Source organism: Nilaparvata lugens, chromosome 8 (genome assembly GCF_014356525.2).
Source record: "Nilaparvata lugens isolate BPH chromosome 8, ASM1435652v1, whole genome shotgun sequence".
In the NCBI taxonomy this organism is placed as follows: domain Eukaryota; kingdom Metazoa; phylum Arthropoda; class Insecta; order Hemiptera; family Delphacidae; genus Nilaparvata; species Nilaparvata lugens.
Window position 1 is genome coordinate 24600255 of NC_052511.1, and position 19620 is coordinate 24619874.

Here is a 19620-nt window from a genome sequence, read left to right on the forward strand (position 1 = left end):
GATTCCCACCATCAAACTGAATGTGTGTGAACTCTTGTATTTTTTGTTGAACGAGCGTTAGCGAAGTTCTCACTTTTGACTTACTATGAATGATTGTGATTTAGCATAATATAATAAATAATAATCAATATGGCTTTCAAATATGTAAAAATGCCGAACATGCTTCAATTGAATTTACTAATATCGTATACCAGAACCTTAATTCTAATCTAAAAACCATTGCTGTTCTATTACATATAAAAAAGCTTTTGATACCATCCCTCATGATTCTCTTCTTGATAAACTCCAAATATATGGCTTTAGGGGAGTCTTCCTTGACCTTATTAAGGGCTACTTGTCTGATAGAACTTAATCCCTATCAGTAAATAATGAAACTAATACAACCGAACTCAACATACCCCTTATGGCCTCCCCCAGGGCACTGTTTTATCGCCATTACTTTTCATAATTTATGTAAATGATCTATTAAGATTAAAACTTAAAAAATCAACTATAATATCCTTGCTGATGATACAGCAGCTATTTTCTCAGGATGAACGTGGGCTGAGGTTCATGAAACTGCAGAGCAAAACTCCTTGAACATAAAAAAGTGGCTAGATAAAAATACGATACTTAAACACGAAACACACGTACTTTGATCTTAAACATTCGAAGAACCAATCATTGCAGAAGGATGAAATGAATACCTCTCTTACAAATTTTATGCAGCTAGAAAAGTTCTGAATCCAACTCATCTTAAAATGCTTTATTTTGCTATAGAACAGTCGATAATGCAATACGGAGTAGCAGTATGGTGGAGGGGAGGGTGTTATAATTCCCATTTGAAAGAACTGTTCATAATGCAGATATTGATGATTAAATCTATTTTAAATAAACCCGGATTTTTCCCGTCTGACCTTATATTCGAGTAATTCAAGGTTTTGACAGTTAGACAGTTATATGTTGAAAATGTAATTAAATATTTAATAGAAAATAGAACCAATTTTCCATGCACCAACAACTCATTAAATATACATTACCGCTTGAGACCTACTTCAAATAAGTATTTGATATATAATACTAATATTGAAATAATTAGACGGCAACTTATTTATCTAAGTACTATAATCAATAAAATTCCGGATCATCATCTCAACAATGCTAAGATTACAAAGAAAATGAAGCAGGAAATCATCATTAATTGGATAAAAAGCATTATTTTTTCAATCTTTAAATTATTGTAACAGTTTCCTGGATCGTTAATTCATATCCTATCTTCCCTTCCCTCAGCCATGCCTATCTACCTACCTTCTTCCACTTCCCCATCACACACCCTTCCCTTTCAGTTATACCTTACCTGCCTATCACATGGGAAACCATAGTTGGCAAGGTATTTTTCCCCTTTTTTTCAGCACACATCATTTTAGCAATATTGTCTTTTAATGTGTTAATATAATTGTTATTGTTTTGTTGTATACCGTATTGCTTTTACTCATTTCATTTTCGTGTGTTGTGAATAAATTTAAATTGAAAATTGAAAATTGAAAATTGAAAATTGAAAATTGAAAATTGAAAATTGAAAATTGAAAATTAAAAATTGAAAATTGAAAATTGAAAATTGAAAATTGAAAATTGAAAATTGAAAATTGAAAATTGGAAATTGAAAATTGAAAATTGAAATTGAAATATATAAAACTATTCATTCAATTGTCATTGAATTTGAAGTACTGTATTTTTTCGTCCTTATATGTCATCAAGCAAATCAGCTCTTTCGCCAATAGAATGGAACATGTACAGAGAGAGTGAAGGAGTTTGTGAGAAACGAATAAAAGTGTGAGGCAGTGGGTGATGAGTTTTTGGAGTCCACTAAGTTCGGTGTGAACAGACATTGTAAAGCTGTAATATAGGTACCAAAGTTACGTTGATACACTTTCTTTTCTCGTTGAGTTGGATTCAAAGTGCGATCCAGCGTGGTGCAAAGGTTGAAGGTCGAACGTTCAAGGTCATGGTTGATATTGAACTTTCTAAGGCCAAGGTGAAAGGTCATTTTTAATTCCTCACTGCAATGCATGCATCAGACATGCTGTAGGTCATTCAATGGAACTCTACAACGACACAAATTATTTTAATCATTTTCAGGGCACAAATATAAGGACGGTATAAAAGTTTTATTCATATTTCTCCTTGAAACAATTTGATATAATGTTCACAACCGAATCATGTATAAATACCAAAAAGTAGAGATTGAAGCAGTATAGGTATTATAATGGAACACTATCTTAGGTATTCTACTAGAAGTTTTTGGGATGGTACTCATCCTTATTAAGAATTTATATCGGAAATATATCCATATCACATCAAAATGGAACTCAATGTTTTATTGAAATTTATGTTCTAGCATTTTTAGATTCATTCTATTTTTCAGATTCATAAAAAAAATCCACTTCTCAAAATATGTTTGAACTTGCAAATTGCATTACTGAATAAGAGCTTGATGAGGCAATAAATGAGGAACTATAATGAATTGAACCATAACCCAGCTGTCAACATCCGCTTCAAACCGTGAACTGTGGAAAATCAATAACCTCACATGGAGCTTCACATCAATGGTCAATTGAACACATTACTCTACTGAATTAGATCCAATGACGTCATAAAAGTCTATCATCAACATATAATAAATGTGGTCACTTGATACATGGAAAATTCAGGAGATAGAAGATAGAAATGGATAGGAGATGAGAAAAGATAGAAGATAGAATATTCAAGGGATAGGATTACGCGCGATCATGAAGATAGATTAAATCGGCCGTACGAGGCGAGTCCAATAAATTGCAAGCACACGACACGCGGCGGCGATTTTTCAAGTGCTAATCAAGTTTCCGGTTCCGGTTACAGTGCACTCTTTCCCGCCAATTTGTCACGTGCTACCGAAATGGGACACTTACGCGGGAGTCTAGATGGTGGGGAGTTGGAGGGTGAGCTTTTATTGAAACCTGATGAATATTTCAAGTTTAGTTGAACTTAATGTGATGTTTAAGTTTATGGTCAGTTTTGATGTGGTGTAATAACATGTAGTAATTTAAGTCCATTCGCAGTGTCACAAGCATTATTCGTAGCTTTGCATGATAGAAGTACTCGAACAAGTGTAAATACAATGCATACTCATTATAAATAGATAACTTGGTAATTAACTTGACTTCTTTTATATAATAAAAGATTTAACATGGCGAATTGAATTCGATCAATGAATAGATGAAATAACTTTCTCAGTTCTTGTGGAATGAAAAATACTTATTCAATTCTTACAAAGTATTTGATACATAATTATACTGTAATCTGTAATGAAAAATATATCTGAATGCTTTGTCTATGACATTACCTTGAAATAACCAGATGAAATGGAATATCTTTCGAGTAGTTTTTTATTATTACTGTACGGAACCGTATCTATCAAGAATTTCAGTATTTTCTGAGGTGTCTGAATTAAGATTTGTCAAATAAGATTTCACAATTAAGATTCTATCCTCACCTGAATTTTAAAAAATTAATAACAGAAGGATTGACTCATCATTCTATCCATTAAAGCTACGCATAAAGTCACGCATAAGGATACGTCAAGGATCAAAACTTCAAAGACTCATAACCAGAAATTTGCGATATATTCATCATTTTCACATTCTTGAATATTCAAATTTGCGTTCCCGTGTGAAACACTTCAGATACAAAATCTTATTTACTGGACTAATGATAAGAATGTCGTATCTACAATGTTCCTGTGTTTAATGATTGATTGAATGGAGTAAGATAATGATTAATGTATAAAGTACAGTTTAATGATCGAGTACATCATCTATTGATGGATTTCAATTTATAAAACTCTTCACTAACTTTCCATTACCACTTCCACACTAATCAAGATGTTCCAGTCAAGATCCAAGACAAAATAATGGCATTTCCTTAACATTACCTATTTTTTCACATTCTTTGTCATTCATTCTTCATATCCAACCCGATTTCTTTCCTCTCTCTCTTAATACTTTTTTCATCCTTCTTACTCATACATTTCCGTCAGGGCTTGTTTCTCTAGCAAGCCTACCTCACCTCAGCAGAAAGCATCCAGCTTGTATATTGCATGCCTTCCACTCTTCATCTATGCATATTGCATGCATCTCGCTGTTCGGTGATGCCAGGTTATACTATGTGAAGCAAGTTCCTGTTCTGTGCATCATCCGTTCCCTTCCCATATTGCATTTCTCTCGCTATTCAACTATCCCAGGTTATGTTCTGAGGGTTACGTTCCTTGTTCTATGCCTCATTAGTTACCTCTTCATATGCCTCATTAGTTACCTTCTCATATTGCATGCCACCCGCTGTTCTATATGCTGGGTTACATTACGAAGGGAACGTTTCCTGTCTCGTGCCTCATCTGTTCCTTGTTCCGTGCCTCATTCGTTACCTTTCCATCTATTATTTAGCTGCCTCTCATCAGGTGAAAAACGCTTTCAACTTTTGTGCTTCAACACGAATGTCGAGCCGAGCCAACACTCGAAAAGCTACAACCATTCAGCGCTTCTATTCTATTCTTTATTTAATCGTCTGGTGTAGTCTCCTTCCTTCCGCTTCTCTATCGTTTTCATTCTCCTTTCTTGATCCTCTTTCTGCATTCGTCTTTCAACGTCTCAAACACCATTTCTCCATCTCTCGTGATTATTATTCATGTTTTACTCATCATTATCCTAAATATTTCAACAGTGGTTTTTCGTTTTATGTTTATTAAGAGTTTCTATTTCCTCGCCATTTTTTCTACAATTGCTGTTCCTCCACACTTTCACATTGCTTCTCTTCCCTTCATGTCTTTACTTTCAGCTTCTTCCTCACTTTTTCAACTGATCCTTCATCCTTTTCTTACCTCATAATTTTTCTTATCTAACTTCTTCCACTCACCCATTTTCAGTACTCCAACCCTCTCTTCTCCTCACTCCCTCATCAATCCTTCTTTCCTTCCACCTTCGCAGTCCACACATCTTCTCACCGTAACAAGACTAATGGCACCATTTTCTTTCCACCCCTTCCTTCACTTTCCCACCATAAAATTACCTCTTTCTTCTCTTTTGCTACACAAAAATACTCACTCCCTGTAATCCCTTCTCCAAAAATTGGAACAGAAAGAAAATCAATTGGTTTTCTCTCTTGTCCCAAGTGAATCGTTTCTTGGAGCACTCTGATTTGTTGCCTTCTCCTCCACCTCCTCCTTCGACTCCACCTAGTCTACCTCTTCATCCCACTCCTCCTCCTCCTCATCCTCCTCTCTTTCTTTCCATTTATCTTATTATATTCCTTCTTCCTCCTTCTCTTTTCTGTATTCTTCATTTGCTTCTTTCGTCTCTACCTTACTACCTTTTCAACAGTGCTGGCCAAAACCATTCCACTTGCTCTCTCGCACAGCAACTGACTATTTTATGGCTAATGTGTTACAACTGCTATCGATAACCTAATCTCTGTTCAAATATCTTGTGGTTCTCAAGCAGTCACTTGGATTTTGGCACGATTACAATACATTCATTGTATATAGTGATAGCAAAGAAGATAAATATAATACTGTTTAGTTCCCACTAATCTATTATAGTAGGTAGAGAGAGCATTGTTGATTTCTGTGTTGTATTTCCACATTTATTTCTCTCATTGATAATGAAGTTGATTGTATACTTCTAAATCAAGAAGAAACATGGATGGAATTGCTTTAAACATGAGAGCTATGAAAGAGTGAGTTGAGTGAGGCTGACGGTTCGGAATTGCCCAGTCCCCAGTTGGTACTCATTTCAAAAATTTACATTGAATTTCATACAATGCTTGCATGAAAATCAAGCTGATATTTAGGCTTCTGAATTCTATATGGATGCTGTCGAGTTGGAAGATTGGGTTTTATTGCTGGGGAGAGGCTCTAAGTTTTTTTTGCCTTTTGAAATGTGGGCGCCTAGAGTTGAATGTTAGGGGCTGGAGTCTGCTGAAGGCTTTCGGGAATCTGATCCACAGTCTTAAGAGACACCTGTTCAGCATTCTGGCTCATTAAGGAAGGACTAATTCCAAATTGCCTGTATATCAATGGATGACGGATGTATGGAATACCTCATGGACTGAAGATGGTTTCTTTCTGTAAACATGCCAGCCTGATTGTTGGGTAACATCAGGCAATTTAGTGGACAACCAGTCTTCATAGTGACTCTATTCACGACAATGCCAAATTACTTTTATATGTCTGAGCTCTCAACGTAAGGATAGACAGTACCACACATGATGAGTTTAGCTTGCTAAGCTCATATCTGTGCTTAAGTCTACATAAGCTGTATGGCTGAAAGGATAGAAATGAATTATTGAAATCACTGTCTATTCATTTTAACCAAATCAAAAAGATGGAATACCAACGTAGTGGAGCCAACTTAGTGATGAGGTCTCAGAATCAGTTTACGAGGAAAGCACTCCTTGAATAATACAAGAAATGAGGAATACAAAAAGTGTGTACTTTGAGTGAAAAAAGCACAGTACCCTTGGCTGGAAAGCAAGGATGGGGTTAAGAACAAGAGACTGAGAAAAACAGACGGCCAAAAATAAGACCGCTAGAATAGAGTTGGATATCAAAGTAAGCCATGTAGCTACAAGAGACCGGATTAAGTTTGTTGTGTTGGCATCAGTGAGAGTTTACTTGGCACAAGAAGTTGGTGGTGAGAGCATCATCATACACTAGTGGGATTCACTTCAATCTGTCAGTATTCCTTATGAATGAGTACAACAATGCTTCCCATTCAACCAATTGTGACAGTCGGAAGTGAATGTGGCTACTTGATCTCCCAAATCCTAGCAATGCAACTGCTTTCGAGCTGCTTTCACTTTAGCTCAACAAAATAAATGAGGTTATGAGGGTGGGGAGGTAATACACTAAGATGTAACACTTTGGCTTACTGCTCTCTGTAAGTTCAGTGATGTAGTTGCAACTCTTCATCAACCGGATGATTTGTTTTCAGGATGCTCGTATCTACGATGTGGGAAGGATGATGTACCATCAGGATATATCAACAGAACCAGAGCTTTGCAGCCATGATATTTATATCAAATTAATTGGGAGTACAAGAAATTGAAACGATGAAAAAGTAGATAAATAGAATGGAGGAAGAATGAATTGAGAATCAAGCGTCTGGTACTCCCGTTGGAACGGTGACCGCTTGAGCCAACTCCTCTGAATATGATTCATTATAGCTCAGGATTAATCCTCACTCACCTGAATCCAAAATGGCAGATAGAATCCGGAGCAACAGAGCAGAGCCGCTACTAGACTGAGTGATGCCCACAGTACTCCAATGCTACTCAGAGATGATGCCATATCTGCAATAAAAAACAACAACAATAAAGCTTTGTTGAAAACATTGATTTCAGTTAACTTTTTTGAAAAATATACCTGAATATTTCCACTGGTAAATCTATTACACAATCAAAACAACACAAAAAATGTTTTCTGAAAAATTAAAGTAATGAGCTCAAAAATAATCTCACGATAATCAGATATTATTAGTCTAAATCTAGCATTCTTTAAACTTCAAACAAACTCATCACTTATAAAGCATATTGAAATATACAACTTGAATGTGCGGATGCTTCTACTGCGTTGAGTATGGTTAATATCGGGGACCAAGCTTCGCTCTGGAGTACAAAAGAATAGAAAATTTATTACGAAAGAAGAAATTATAATAATATTCATACAGAAATGTTCTATGTCATCACAGTAAATTAAGATTAATTCCCAGAGGAATGCAAAAATTTCCCCTCACAAAGGCCCAGTTGCACAAAAGCCGGTTAAATTTTAATCCTGATTAATTTCACGTGAACCAAATCTGAAAAGACCATTTTAAAAAGATGAATCTACTGGAATTAATCAGGATTGAAAATAACCCGGCTTTTTTGCAACCGGCACTAAGTACCTGATTGAATGATTACAAAAGTCAAACAGCTGTGTCATTATTTTGACACAGTCCCACACACATAACTCGCTCACTCACTTCCATCATCAACAGACGACGAAATAATTATTATCAGCTATTTTTCCAAGGATGAATAATAATTATCCTTTTAATGTCCTTCAGCGAGTTCTCCCAGAGATGAGACCTAGTGCAATCGAATCTTTATTATAAACCCACTATGTTCTGAATTTTGTGAGAATCGTTAGAGCCGTTATCGAGATCCGGTGAAATACAAACATATAAACATCTAAACATCCAAACATCTAAACATATTGTGACGAATTTTTTGAGTAAATCTCATGAAAAGAGAGAATTAACTAGAAAAATTATAATTACCCTTATAAAATAAAAGGTTTGCCAAACAAACAGTTAGCACCCGAGCGATAAGGCTTCCTTATCAACAGCTGAGTTTAAGATAAGAGTACCGTTTTGTACTATGCATTTTTTCAAAGAATTGTATATAAAATTATAATTATTTTTGCCAATTAAGTACAAACCATTTATGAACATTGAACCATTTAATGCTCATTGAACTTTTGGAAATTACACTTTTGTTTACAATTGATCAGATGTTTTGTAACAGCTCTGACACAGCTGACTGACTCAATATTATAAATGGCATGCTAGGTTTTAATGCAAGCTATAATATTATTTCTAAAATTAAGAACTATTGAAAAAGGATAAAGAATTTCAATGAAAAAATAAAATTCATGTATTATTGTTAAAATTATATATTACTCACGAAATTACAATGTCAATGTTGTTGTAACAAACAAGGTCATAGCGTGAATATTGTATCATTGATAAGAGCAGCAAAATTAAGTATACCAGTTTCGAATATAATAAGAATTTTATAGAAATATTAAATTACAAATTATTGTTTCAACTAAGTCACATGGTGAATGAATCTCTTTGGCAAGCCTAAGCCAATCATATGTCATAGAAATGGCACCAAAAGGGATGATCGTTTGAAAGCATCATATATTAATCTGTTATCAGCCAGCAAACTTGCCTTATTATATATGCTAGTGCATGTACACTGTATAGGGGAACTGTATCTAGAGAATTAAGCAATTTACAAAATCATACAAATTAAGTTATTATTGTAATCGAAGGAATTATATTTTACTGCTTGCCACTGACGTCATGCCTACGTCATAATCATTCTACCAATGGCGAATTTTCATGCAAATTAATTACACAGAGATTCTCAGAAAAAGGTTCTAGCCAAAGGCTTGGAAGAAGGCAAGACACTTCCCTTCTAAAATCCTCACCGTTAATACCTTGTTAAAAAGTTACCAAAGACCTATTAGTGAAATTTTGTTATATTTTTGTATTTCTAGATAATAGATATCTGTGAGCTAATATCTTAGGCTAATCTATCTATTATTTTGTAAAATTATTCATCAATTGATTATTCTACAAATTTTAATTTGATTATTCCCTAATTTGATTGTTGAAGGAAATATTTAATTAAAATTTCACTCGTGCTAAAACCGAAGCCTGGACCAGCCACCGATCATACAAAATTTGATCTAAAGGAACCACGACCGCCATGAGGATTCACGTGAGTTTTTATGTTTTGGGGCCCCAATCTTCGCTTCGAAAGAAAATCCAGTGCATAAAAATATAAAATTTTCTTCGTTAAAGTATTGGCCACGCCGACAAGCGCTTATAACCATTAAGATCCTAGATTTTATTTGGTATAGAATTTATAAGAACTTGTAGTTGATTAACTATCCTCCGCTGCCAGAACCACGACCTTGAGTAATTTTAATAATCTTTTATAATTTGTTTTCATTATTTTTAAAAAAACTGTTAAATTTGTCAATTATAAAGTCTGTTGGATCATGCATGGTATTATGCGAGCACAAGCAACTTTCCAGTTATTTTGTCGATGTTAAACTATTTTCAATCTGTAATCCAAGCTTTAAATCTGCACTGTCAAATTATATATTATATTATATATTATATTATATTATATTTCCACTTTGTCAATTCGTCTTCTGAGTTCGATTATTTCTTAAGCCTATCAATTATTGTGTCTGACACGTTATATATTATCAAAAACCGATCAAGTACGATCGTTGAAATAATTTATTCAACCTGGATATTGGAACAGATCTAAGTGGATGTAGTGTGTGGGGTCAAATCGAGATTACCTATTCTCTGTCCTTACCTGCTCATATATCAGCTTTTATCTGTGACCAACTTCGGCTTGGGAGTGCATTTTTCAACTGTATGGCAGATGCAGCTGGAGATAATATAATTTCCTACAATAGAGCATAAAGCCCGACAAGACTCTGTTCTCGAAGTATATTCCGAACGATCTCTGGTCCTTAGTACCCTATTTTAATCCTTCGGAACTTATTAGAGACGCAGTCCCGTAGATTATCTACATCGGGATTTTTGCTCGACCTGTATGATTTTATATGCTGTTTCATCACAGGTAATAGTTTCAAGATATCTGTATTCAGTGTTTAGCGACCGCTACACTACCTCTGAAATTTTTATCATTATACAATCAGTCATAAGAAGAATCAAGGGTGAGCGAGTGTTTATGCCTCCCGCGATTCAGACGATTGTATCGAATCTTGTAATGACTCAGTCAGTCTGGTGTTCACTTAGCGTCCACGCACGCATTTTCAAATTCCTAACCTCAATACTGGTGACTCAGTACAAGATTCGTTATACGTGTGTCGACCTAACCTTGGAGGCGATAGTAATTCCCCAAGAAGAGCTTCACAATATAAACAGAAGTTGCTTGTTTAATAGTATAGGATACGAAATCCACTTACAAACTCTTTCAACATTTTTTGTGATTGAATACTTCGATTTTGTGGTTCCATAAAATAATTTTAATCGGTGTTGATCCCAATCAGAGTTAATGATCTCTAAATTTATAAATTTTTCAACATATGAACAGAATTTGCTCGTTTAACAGTATAGCATAGAGAAAAGATAGTACAAGAAAATATCTCTATGGTATATGGCGTTTATGTTCCAAATTCCACTGTAATCCCAAGCCAACAGTCCTATTAGCTATTTTTTGTAAAACTATGTTTCGCTTTCAGTCTCGAACATTGTGTCGTACCCACACTCTTATTCGGCCAAAACAGTAACTAACAATAGACAGCTGAGTAGTTGACAGTAATCGACATGAGTTATCAAAAACCAGCTTGAAATTATGAACAATCTTGGGATATTTTCTTATGCTATCTCTTTTCTATGGTTTTACTAGGCTGTTATTGTGGGACTGACACAAAAATTAATTTAAATGAATCTTGAATCATAATCATCATAATTAATAAATAGATTGGCAAAATTGTTAATAACTAATTATTAATTTTAAATTGGTAAAATTGTTTTGTATTCAGAATAGGAAATACATAAAAGGAGAAGCATGTTTTGATCATATATCAACGAGAGAATTCTACAATAATGAGAGTGAGAATAATGAGACTTAATGTTTGCTTCATATTCCTTTGTTCAGAATGCAGTTCGGAATCGATCAGAAAATATCTCAGAAATGACTATTGACTATTCTATTACGTAAATTCCAGTTTCTCAATCCAATAGTGGTCATTTATAATGTGAGAGTGTATAATTTAAATTACTATTCATACTCAATTTAATAGAGATATTCAATACAAATATTCTCCAATTCTTATATTAAAGAATTCATATATAATTTGTATATAATATTCCAATATTCCAAAAAGGCTACTTCAATTGTTAATTGATAGAGGGGTAATTTTATAGTACTTTTTACCAAAACTTTTCATGTGATATAAAGAATTTTTGAAAAAGGGGTACTATGAAATTTCACTAATAATTAAATTTCTTTATTAATAATTACAAATAATAAGTATTTTTCGAGCCCACTGGGGCTTCAAAGTCATTCAATAATTTCCTCCCAACATACGATTCCCATCAATTGAACAAATCAATGTATTCAGTGATGATAATAATTATTGTATCAACCAATGAGGCGGCAGCAATTTCAAGCTTGATTTCAGCTTGTGACTGATTGACAGCGTGTCAGCTGCATGTCACTCCTCAGAGAGCAAACTTCCTTTGTGTCCCGGTCACCTTTTGATCGGCTGTCAATTCACTAACCGGGGGTCAATCGGATCAAGCGATGCTGTTCAAGAGAGAGAGAGCATGAAATATGGTAAGAATAATGAGTATGCATATATGTGAGAGGGAGTGAGTTAATGTGACAAAGAGAAATAACGCGGAAGAGATTGGAATTTAATATAAGATAATGATTATTTATTCTTGTGTAAAACAAAACATAATTCAATTGGCATTTCTATTATAAAAATGATACAATAATAATTAAATTATTAATAGAGGAGAGATTCTATCAAGAGACTCATAGACCCATAAGCTCGATAGACCATGGAATAGAAAAAATGGTTGGATGGTATCAGCTTTGGTAGTAAAATATCATTATTAAGCTATTAACTGAAACGTTCACCCATCAAACGGAAAATTTTAACATATAAGTATTGATTCTTGAAAAATGATATCAGATATCTAACTAATATTCAATCAATTTGAAGTACATCGTTGGATTTTCTCGTTAAATCTTTGGATGCAATTACATATTATAGGTACATCAATAGGTATTGGTCAGTACCTTCCGACAAACACTAGTCGATCCGTCCGTTCGAAAAAAGAGGAGATAAAAATTTTCAGCAGAATGAATTTGATATTAGAGACCAGCATGGATTAACAGAATCTTCCAACAGTGAATCGATTGAATCAAGAGAGTGTATTCGAAAATGGAAAAGATTCAACATCGAACAATGATATAAATGTTTATGTTTTTTATATCATAATAAACTCTTAAGAGATGAATTATGAGGTAGTAAAAGTTGAAAATTCCTTTCACTCGCAAACTCATACTGAAATTGGTTGACAAACTGGTAGAGAAATTACAGAGAAAGATTAGATTAGTTTGGATTATTTTAGAGAAAGAGTGGATGATAATGAGTGTGTAAGAGGAAGAGTATGACAGAGCGAGCCTATTGTGTGTGAGTGACATAGAGAGAAAGAGACGAAAGGAGAGAGAGAGTGAGTAAGAGAGTGTATGTGGGATAGGGTGTTGGAGAGCGATACACTGTCCATCAATGAGATCAAGCGCTCTATTCAGGTTAGTGTATCCCTAGCCCTCCCTGTCAATTCAGTCCAGGTGTAGCCTAATCACCTATGTTGGCAGCAGCCTATTATGAGCCCTACCTGTCATGTTGTATCAAGGGTTAAACACGAGTATTGAGTACCTGCTCAGTGTATCACAGGATGCGTTAGTTCAATACTTCATTTTATGAAATCAATATTCGAGAATAGATCATTCCGATGGAGGCCCCTATCAATTTTCTTACATGAATCCACAAATTTCTGAAGTGGCATGCAACATATCAGTTTGAGAACAGTCATATAAATGCACTATATTATTTCTCAATGGTATAAGGACAAGCCTTTAAAAATGGCCTAGTTATCTCTGATAGAGAAAATATATAGATACTACACAACCTGATATCCTCTAGAATATAGTTGAAACATTTGAGTCCTGAATAATGCGGTTCCTTCCCGAGAAGAGCCAGTCTATAGATAGAGAATAACTTTATGTAATAATCTAGCTCTTCAGAATATCGTTTTATTTGAAATCTGTATTCTACCCCACTACTACTTTCCTCCGACTCGTAGAAGTGATTATAATAATATACTTTGATGACATTCTTCGTAAAATATTCCATCATTTAAGGAAATATAGATTGCAAAACTTTAATATAAGCATTCATTACTCAGGATGATTTGATAAGACGAAGTAGAATGAATTTTATTCAACCTCCACTTGACCTTCTATTCCTCTATCTCCAATTCGACTTGACCTACATTTTGCACTCAGCCTTTTGCAAAAAAGACAAGAAAAACAAGTGGATTGTGATTGTGAGTAATTGTTTTCTCTGCAAATGCCTCCTCCGCAAAAAGTGTTGCCGGCGGAATTAGGTGCAAGAAAAGGGCTGCAAAGAAAAACCAACGGAGCTGAAGAAAATGAGAGGGACTTATGCCATTAAAGAATGAGTAGTGGAGATGTAGGAGGAGGATGAGGAGGATTAGAAAAAGGAGAAGAAGGAGAAGAAGGAGAACAAGGAGAAGAAGGAGAAGAAGGAGAAGAAGGAGAAGAAGGAGAAGAAGGAGAAGAAGGAGAAGAAGGAGAAGAATGAGAAGAAGGAGAAGAAGGAGAAGAAGGAGAAGAAGGAGAAGAAGGAGAAGAAGGAGAAGAAGGAGAAGGAGGAGAAGAAGGAGAAGAAGGAGAAGAAGGAGAAGAAGGAGAAGAAGGAGAAGAAGGAGAAGAAGGAGAAGAAGGAGAAGAAGGAGAAGAAGGAGAAGAAGCAGAAGAAGGAGAAGAAGGAGAAGAAGGAGAAGAAGGAGAAGAAGGAGAAAAAGGAAAAGAAGGAGAAGAAGGAGAAGAAGAGTGGTAAATGAGAAGGAGGAGTAGAAGGGGAGTTTTCGTAGTGTAAGAGAGCGGGATTATCCTGGAGGAATGAGAGAGTACAACAAAAGCGTGACTTTAGAACAAAAGAGAGGGAATGAGAAAACTATTCGTATGTGAGGAAAACGACGATATTGTGATGGACAATGAGAAAAACAATGGATATATGAAAAATAGTGAGTGAGATGATAAACTCAAGTATTTCGATGTGTGAGAAAAAATGGAATATCATGAAGAATGAAAATTAACAAGGTAAGAATACAGGAAAAAGAGTAGTAGTTGGAGAGAAGAAGGTAGAATGAGGGGATTGGAACACACTTGTGTTAATGTCTGAGAAAGGAAGGAATATGGGGTAAAGAGGAGAGAAAAAATCAGAAGGAAAGAGAAGGATTGGATGATTCTCCTGTGAGTGAGAAAGAATAAAATATTGTGGAGGAAAGTGTAAGAACAAAATAAGAAAAGAAGGGAATAGTGAAAGTGTAAAAAAGAGAGATGAAGGGTGAGAATGTTTTCGTATTCATGGTGAAGTAAGTCGGTGATGGATTTTAGGCCATCAGTTGCGAGATGAAAGTGGTTTGCTGGGGTTTTGATGGTTGGGGGAAGGTTAAGATGGGGAGTGAGCCACGAGAGGGAGAGGGGAGGTTTGGTGTGGACGAGTTTGTTATGAGAGGGAGTAGAAGGAAATTCTAGCAAAGCCTTTGTCGAGTCCGTAGTGTGAGAGGAAAAACTCCACAAGAGCAGTGTATGAAAATGAAAAAATTCTGTTCGAATCTTTCTCCGACTGCTTTTATTGGATAGAATTCGTTAGACTAGTTTCAAGACTCTAGAGCTTGATTATATTTTCTTCTGGTTTCCTTTTGCAGATCATTCATATGTTTTGTTCGTTTCTTAGTTAACAATAATTCCATTTCAATTCAAATTTGCTTTCTTACCCATATGAATTTCTATTTGTTCCATTTCAAGTCAAGGAACCAGTGTTACCTAGCTTAGCTTGCAAATTCCAGTCATTATGATATTAAATTATTAATAAAAAATAAAAGAATGATTAGAAATTAGTAGAATATTACAATAAATATGAGTCTATTAAGTATAGTTCAAGCATTATAATTATTATTCAAGTTTACTAATAGCGTATACTATACTACCTTTAGTGCGGAAGAAAAAAATCATTTTATACTTTATATTGATAGGAGCTATTATTGATGCAATATTGATTAGGATAATAGAAAATTGGTTGAAAACGTCGTGATAGCTCTCAAACATGGTTATATTCTAACTAGGAATAAATAATTAATTAATTTAAACTATTTTGTCAATTTTAAAATATATATGATTGGGATCGAGATAACCAACCAATATAATTTTCAATCCCTGGAAATATCTTCCAGCTTATTCTACGCACGAAAAAAGACATTCACAAAGGTAATAAGAAATTCGCGGAGAAAAGAAGACATACTGAGAAGAAATAAATTACAATGAATGAGCCGCTCGATCTCTTAACTGTTTTAAAAGATGGTTTTGTCATTTTGCGACCTAATTTGGTATTCGTGTCCAGTGTTCGACCGTCAGAATTTCAGTCTTTCCCCTTCAAAACTCACTTTTTTCGAAAGGAATGAACGTTTCAAGACTAATAAGCCTTCGAAAAACGTAATTTAGAATGCCAGACATCATTCTTCCATCAATTTGAATCAGCAATTGAGACTTTGTCAGATCTTAACTGCGTTCTGCACGCATGAATTTTCAAATTTTGGATGGGATTGGAACGATTTATAGGGATTAATCGAGATGAAATCGGATCTACCCAATCTTATCAGTGGGAGTAAGGTTTTAAATTGTTTTATTCTGTTCCACAAATGATTTATAAATAATGTTTTGTTCCAAGTCATCATTTTCATTCCAGATTGAATATGCTTTCTTATCTATTTAAATATTAAAGTATTGCTGATATGTATGATGGCAATATCATTTAAACTTCTAGTTGGAAACCATTAAAGTATGATTCATAAAAATATCAGTATTTCAAAGAAACAATTCATCACCAACGTCAATGGAGTTCAATTAACAATTATCGAATGATTCAGATCCATTGTGAATGAAGTTTGTGCCAGTATTCACTTCTCAAAATCATCTCTGGAGAGAATCACATTCCTTGAAAACACACTCACTACGCGCTCCTATTGGCTCATGACGAATAGACTCCATTGTGTCAAACAAAGCTACTCAAATCGAGAAGGAACATAGAATAGTTTCGAATTAAGCGAAATCAGACGCCTAGGATTTCTCATACCACTTATACCGAACACTAAATATCAATATTTTTACTGCGGTGACGCGAATTTTGAAGTTTGTCAAGAACATTGTTTGGTGAATATTTTTCTCTTGTGACGAATATATCACAGATTTTATCTTTCTTCGAACTGAAATTCATGAAAGTGACATGACATGAGTGTGAGATAGAGATGGTGAATAGATTATTTCGGTGATATTTCGTTGGTACTTCGATGGTTATCAGCAAAGAAGTAGGAGAGAAAGAAGAAGAAGAAAATAATGGGTGAAGGACTAGGAGAGGAGGAGGAGAAGGAGGAGAAGGAATAAAATTAAGAAGAGGAGGAGAGGTAGATGAGATGAAGTAAGAGAAGAAGAAGAGGTAAAAGGAAGAGAAGACGATGGAAGAATAATGAGATGGAGAGCCGTTATAAATGGAGACGAATGAGGAATTGATTAAAGATGGAAGAAAGAGTTAAATCAAGGAGTGTGACATGAGAACAAAACAAAGGAGCAGAAGAACTGTTATCAACTGAGTTAGGATAGAGGAGTCCATAAAGCATTTTGGGCTGGAGGAGGAAGAGAGCATTCATGATTCAGGAAAAGTGGAGAAAAGTATAGATAGAAAAAGTGGAGTAACAAACAAGAGGAATGAAGAAAGCAGAAAAAGAAGAATATGGTTCTAAGTATAGAAAAAAGAGGATAAAAATGAATTCTTGGTGGAGGGGAGGGAGAGAAAGCAAGTTTGCAAAGAAGAGGAAGTTGAAGAAGAAAACCGAGGATGAAGCCCGAAGTCAAGGAGAAAAACGAAGTGAAAAACTGGCGCTGGTATCAATAGTTGAGAAGTGACTTGCGAGTTAGTTTTGCTGCGACATATATAAACGCATTTCCAGCTCTGCAACTTTTGCAAGTTGTGGCAAATAAGTTTGCAGAATCAATCAGACCGACTTATTTATACAGTCTAGAGAGCGAATAGACTCCTCAATCTATTGCCTGGAAGTTTCTCTCGTCTACATACAAGTTTTTGTAAGATGAGAGAGAGAAGTAGATAAAGAAAAAGAGAAGTTGTGGTAGAGAAAGGTGGAGAAAGTGGTGGAGGAGGTGTACAAGGAGTAGGAGAAGAAGTTCTCGTAAAGATGTGAGCTCGTGGGGACCGATCACACTAGATATGCAAATAAAACTTGGTAGTCGAGTCAAATCAAACCTGCTGCTGTTCATTTTTAGTTTGCAAAGTTTTTGGATCGTTTATGTGACTTGAGGGTTAATATTTCATACAAATCTCTCGACATGGCATGATATTCGAATCTCTCCCATTGGGAGAAAATATACACAATTCTGACGATGGAATGATTGAAGGATGGGGATTCTAGATCGTGGATTAATGATGGGATTTGAATCTCCTTCATTCGTTGCTGCCTTTTTTCTTGGCATGCCAGTAAACTACTACCAAAAGATAACCAATGTGTAAATTATAAATAACAATATAAATCTCAGTACCCTTTTAAATTATTTTGTATGCAATTTTTAATGCCATTTTCAAGTGATTAGCAGCCGAAACATGTCGTGACAAAATAATTTTAAAGGGTAATCTGATTTTTATTTTTAATATCAAAAGAAGCCCTAAAGGAAAAAGACATGGCGTATCAACCAAACATAATAATCATGTGAATTATTTATAAAGCATAACTATTCTATGCTATTATGCTGTATTATGGATACACATCTTTATGCTATATTTTGGTATTCTGAATAACTTTTTAGATTTATTGATATCCTGTTGTTCTAATTAGTTTACACAATAGGTATAACGATCATATTTACTATATTCATCTATACATTTACTATATCGATTGACTCAATGTATTCCATTATATTTGTCAAATATCCTTCTCAATATTCCAATTTCTGTAATGGAAGGTGTAATGACCTTCTGGTGTCATTGAAGAGAATATTCAACACCTTGATACAAATCGTGAAATTCCAAGCTCAATATGGGTACAGTTCATGAATAATAATCATCAATAATTATCAATATGACATATTGAATAATAATAATAATAATCTATCAGTTCATATAATGATACTCTAGATTTCTATAACCTTCAGATGATTGGTATCATTTCTTTATTGGGATGATAACACGTGTAGGAATATAGATGTTATAATATACATGAGGGATGATGATGGTTGAAGATGTATTTCACTAATGTGTCCTCTATAACACATTATAATTATGTGGATTTCAAACACTACTGTGAACACACTGTCATAATACTCCCATCAATAACACTTTACACATCCCAAGTATACTTTATAAATGTTCTCATAATTCACTCTTGCAATAATCTCTCTTGAACCTCCAATACTTTCTCCAATGAAATTTTTCTCATATCCACTTTTGACATACACCTTAAGTACGGTACTATGAATAAACTTTGAAATATGCTCACCATGCTTTATATTTTACTTTTTGTGAGAACACATTTTACACTCTCACCAAATTTGTAAAACACTCTCAATAAACTCTCCAATAGAATTATGAACTATCAAATATTAGAGACTACCCTCCTATATTATACATTCAATACAGAATACATTATCAGCATTATCAGTATCACCTCCTATCAATAACGAACTATTGGCAAACTCAGAGTTGAGGCTATTCTGTCGCATGGTCGCCGATTATCGGTTAAAGGTCCCTTTTCCTTCTCTCTGAAATATTTTCCTCCTCCCTCATTTCATTCTCCTCATCCCCTATTCTTCTCCATCCTCCCTTATCTTCTTCTACTCCTTTAGTACCTACTTTCCTCATACACCCAACTCCTACTTCCTCCTTGTTACTCCACCCCATCCTACTCC

The 19620-nt window shown here is 34.7% G+C and overlaps 1 protein-coding gene across 2 annotated transcripts in view; it reads right to left on the reverse strand.

The window, feature by feature from the left end:
* Positions 1 to 19620, reverse strand: part of LOC111050407 (LHFPL tetraspan subfamily member 6 protein) — a 328211-nt gene that overhangs the window by 223543 nt on the left and 85048 nt on the right. For both annotated transcript variants that reach the window (XM_039434315.1, XM_039434316.1), the window contains exon 3: positions 7256 to 7359. In XM_039434315.1, coding sequence (XP_039290249.1) covers positions 7256 to 7357 — 102 coding nt within the window. In that variant the 5' untranslated portion in view covers positions 7358 to 7359. The remainder of the gene's footprint in view (positions 1 to 7255; positions 7360 to 19620) is intronic.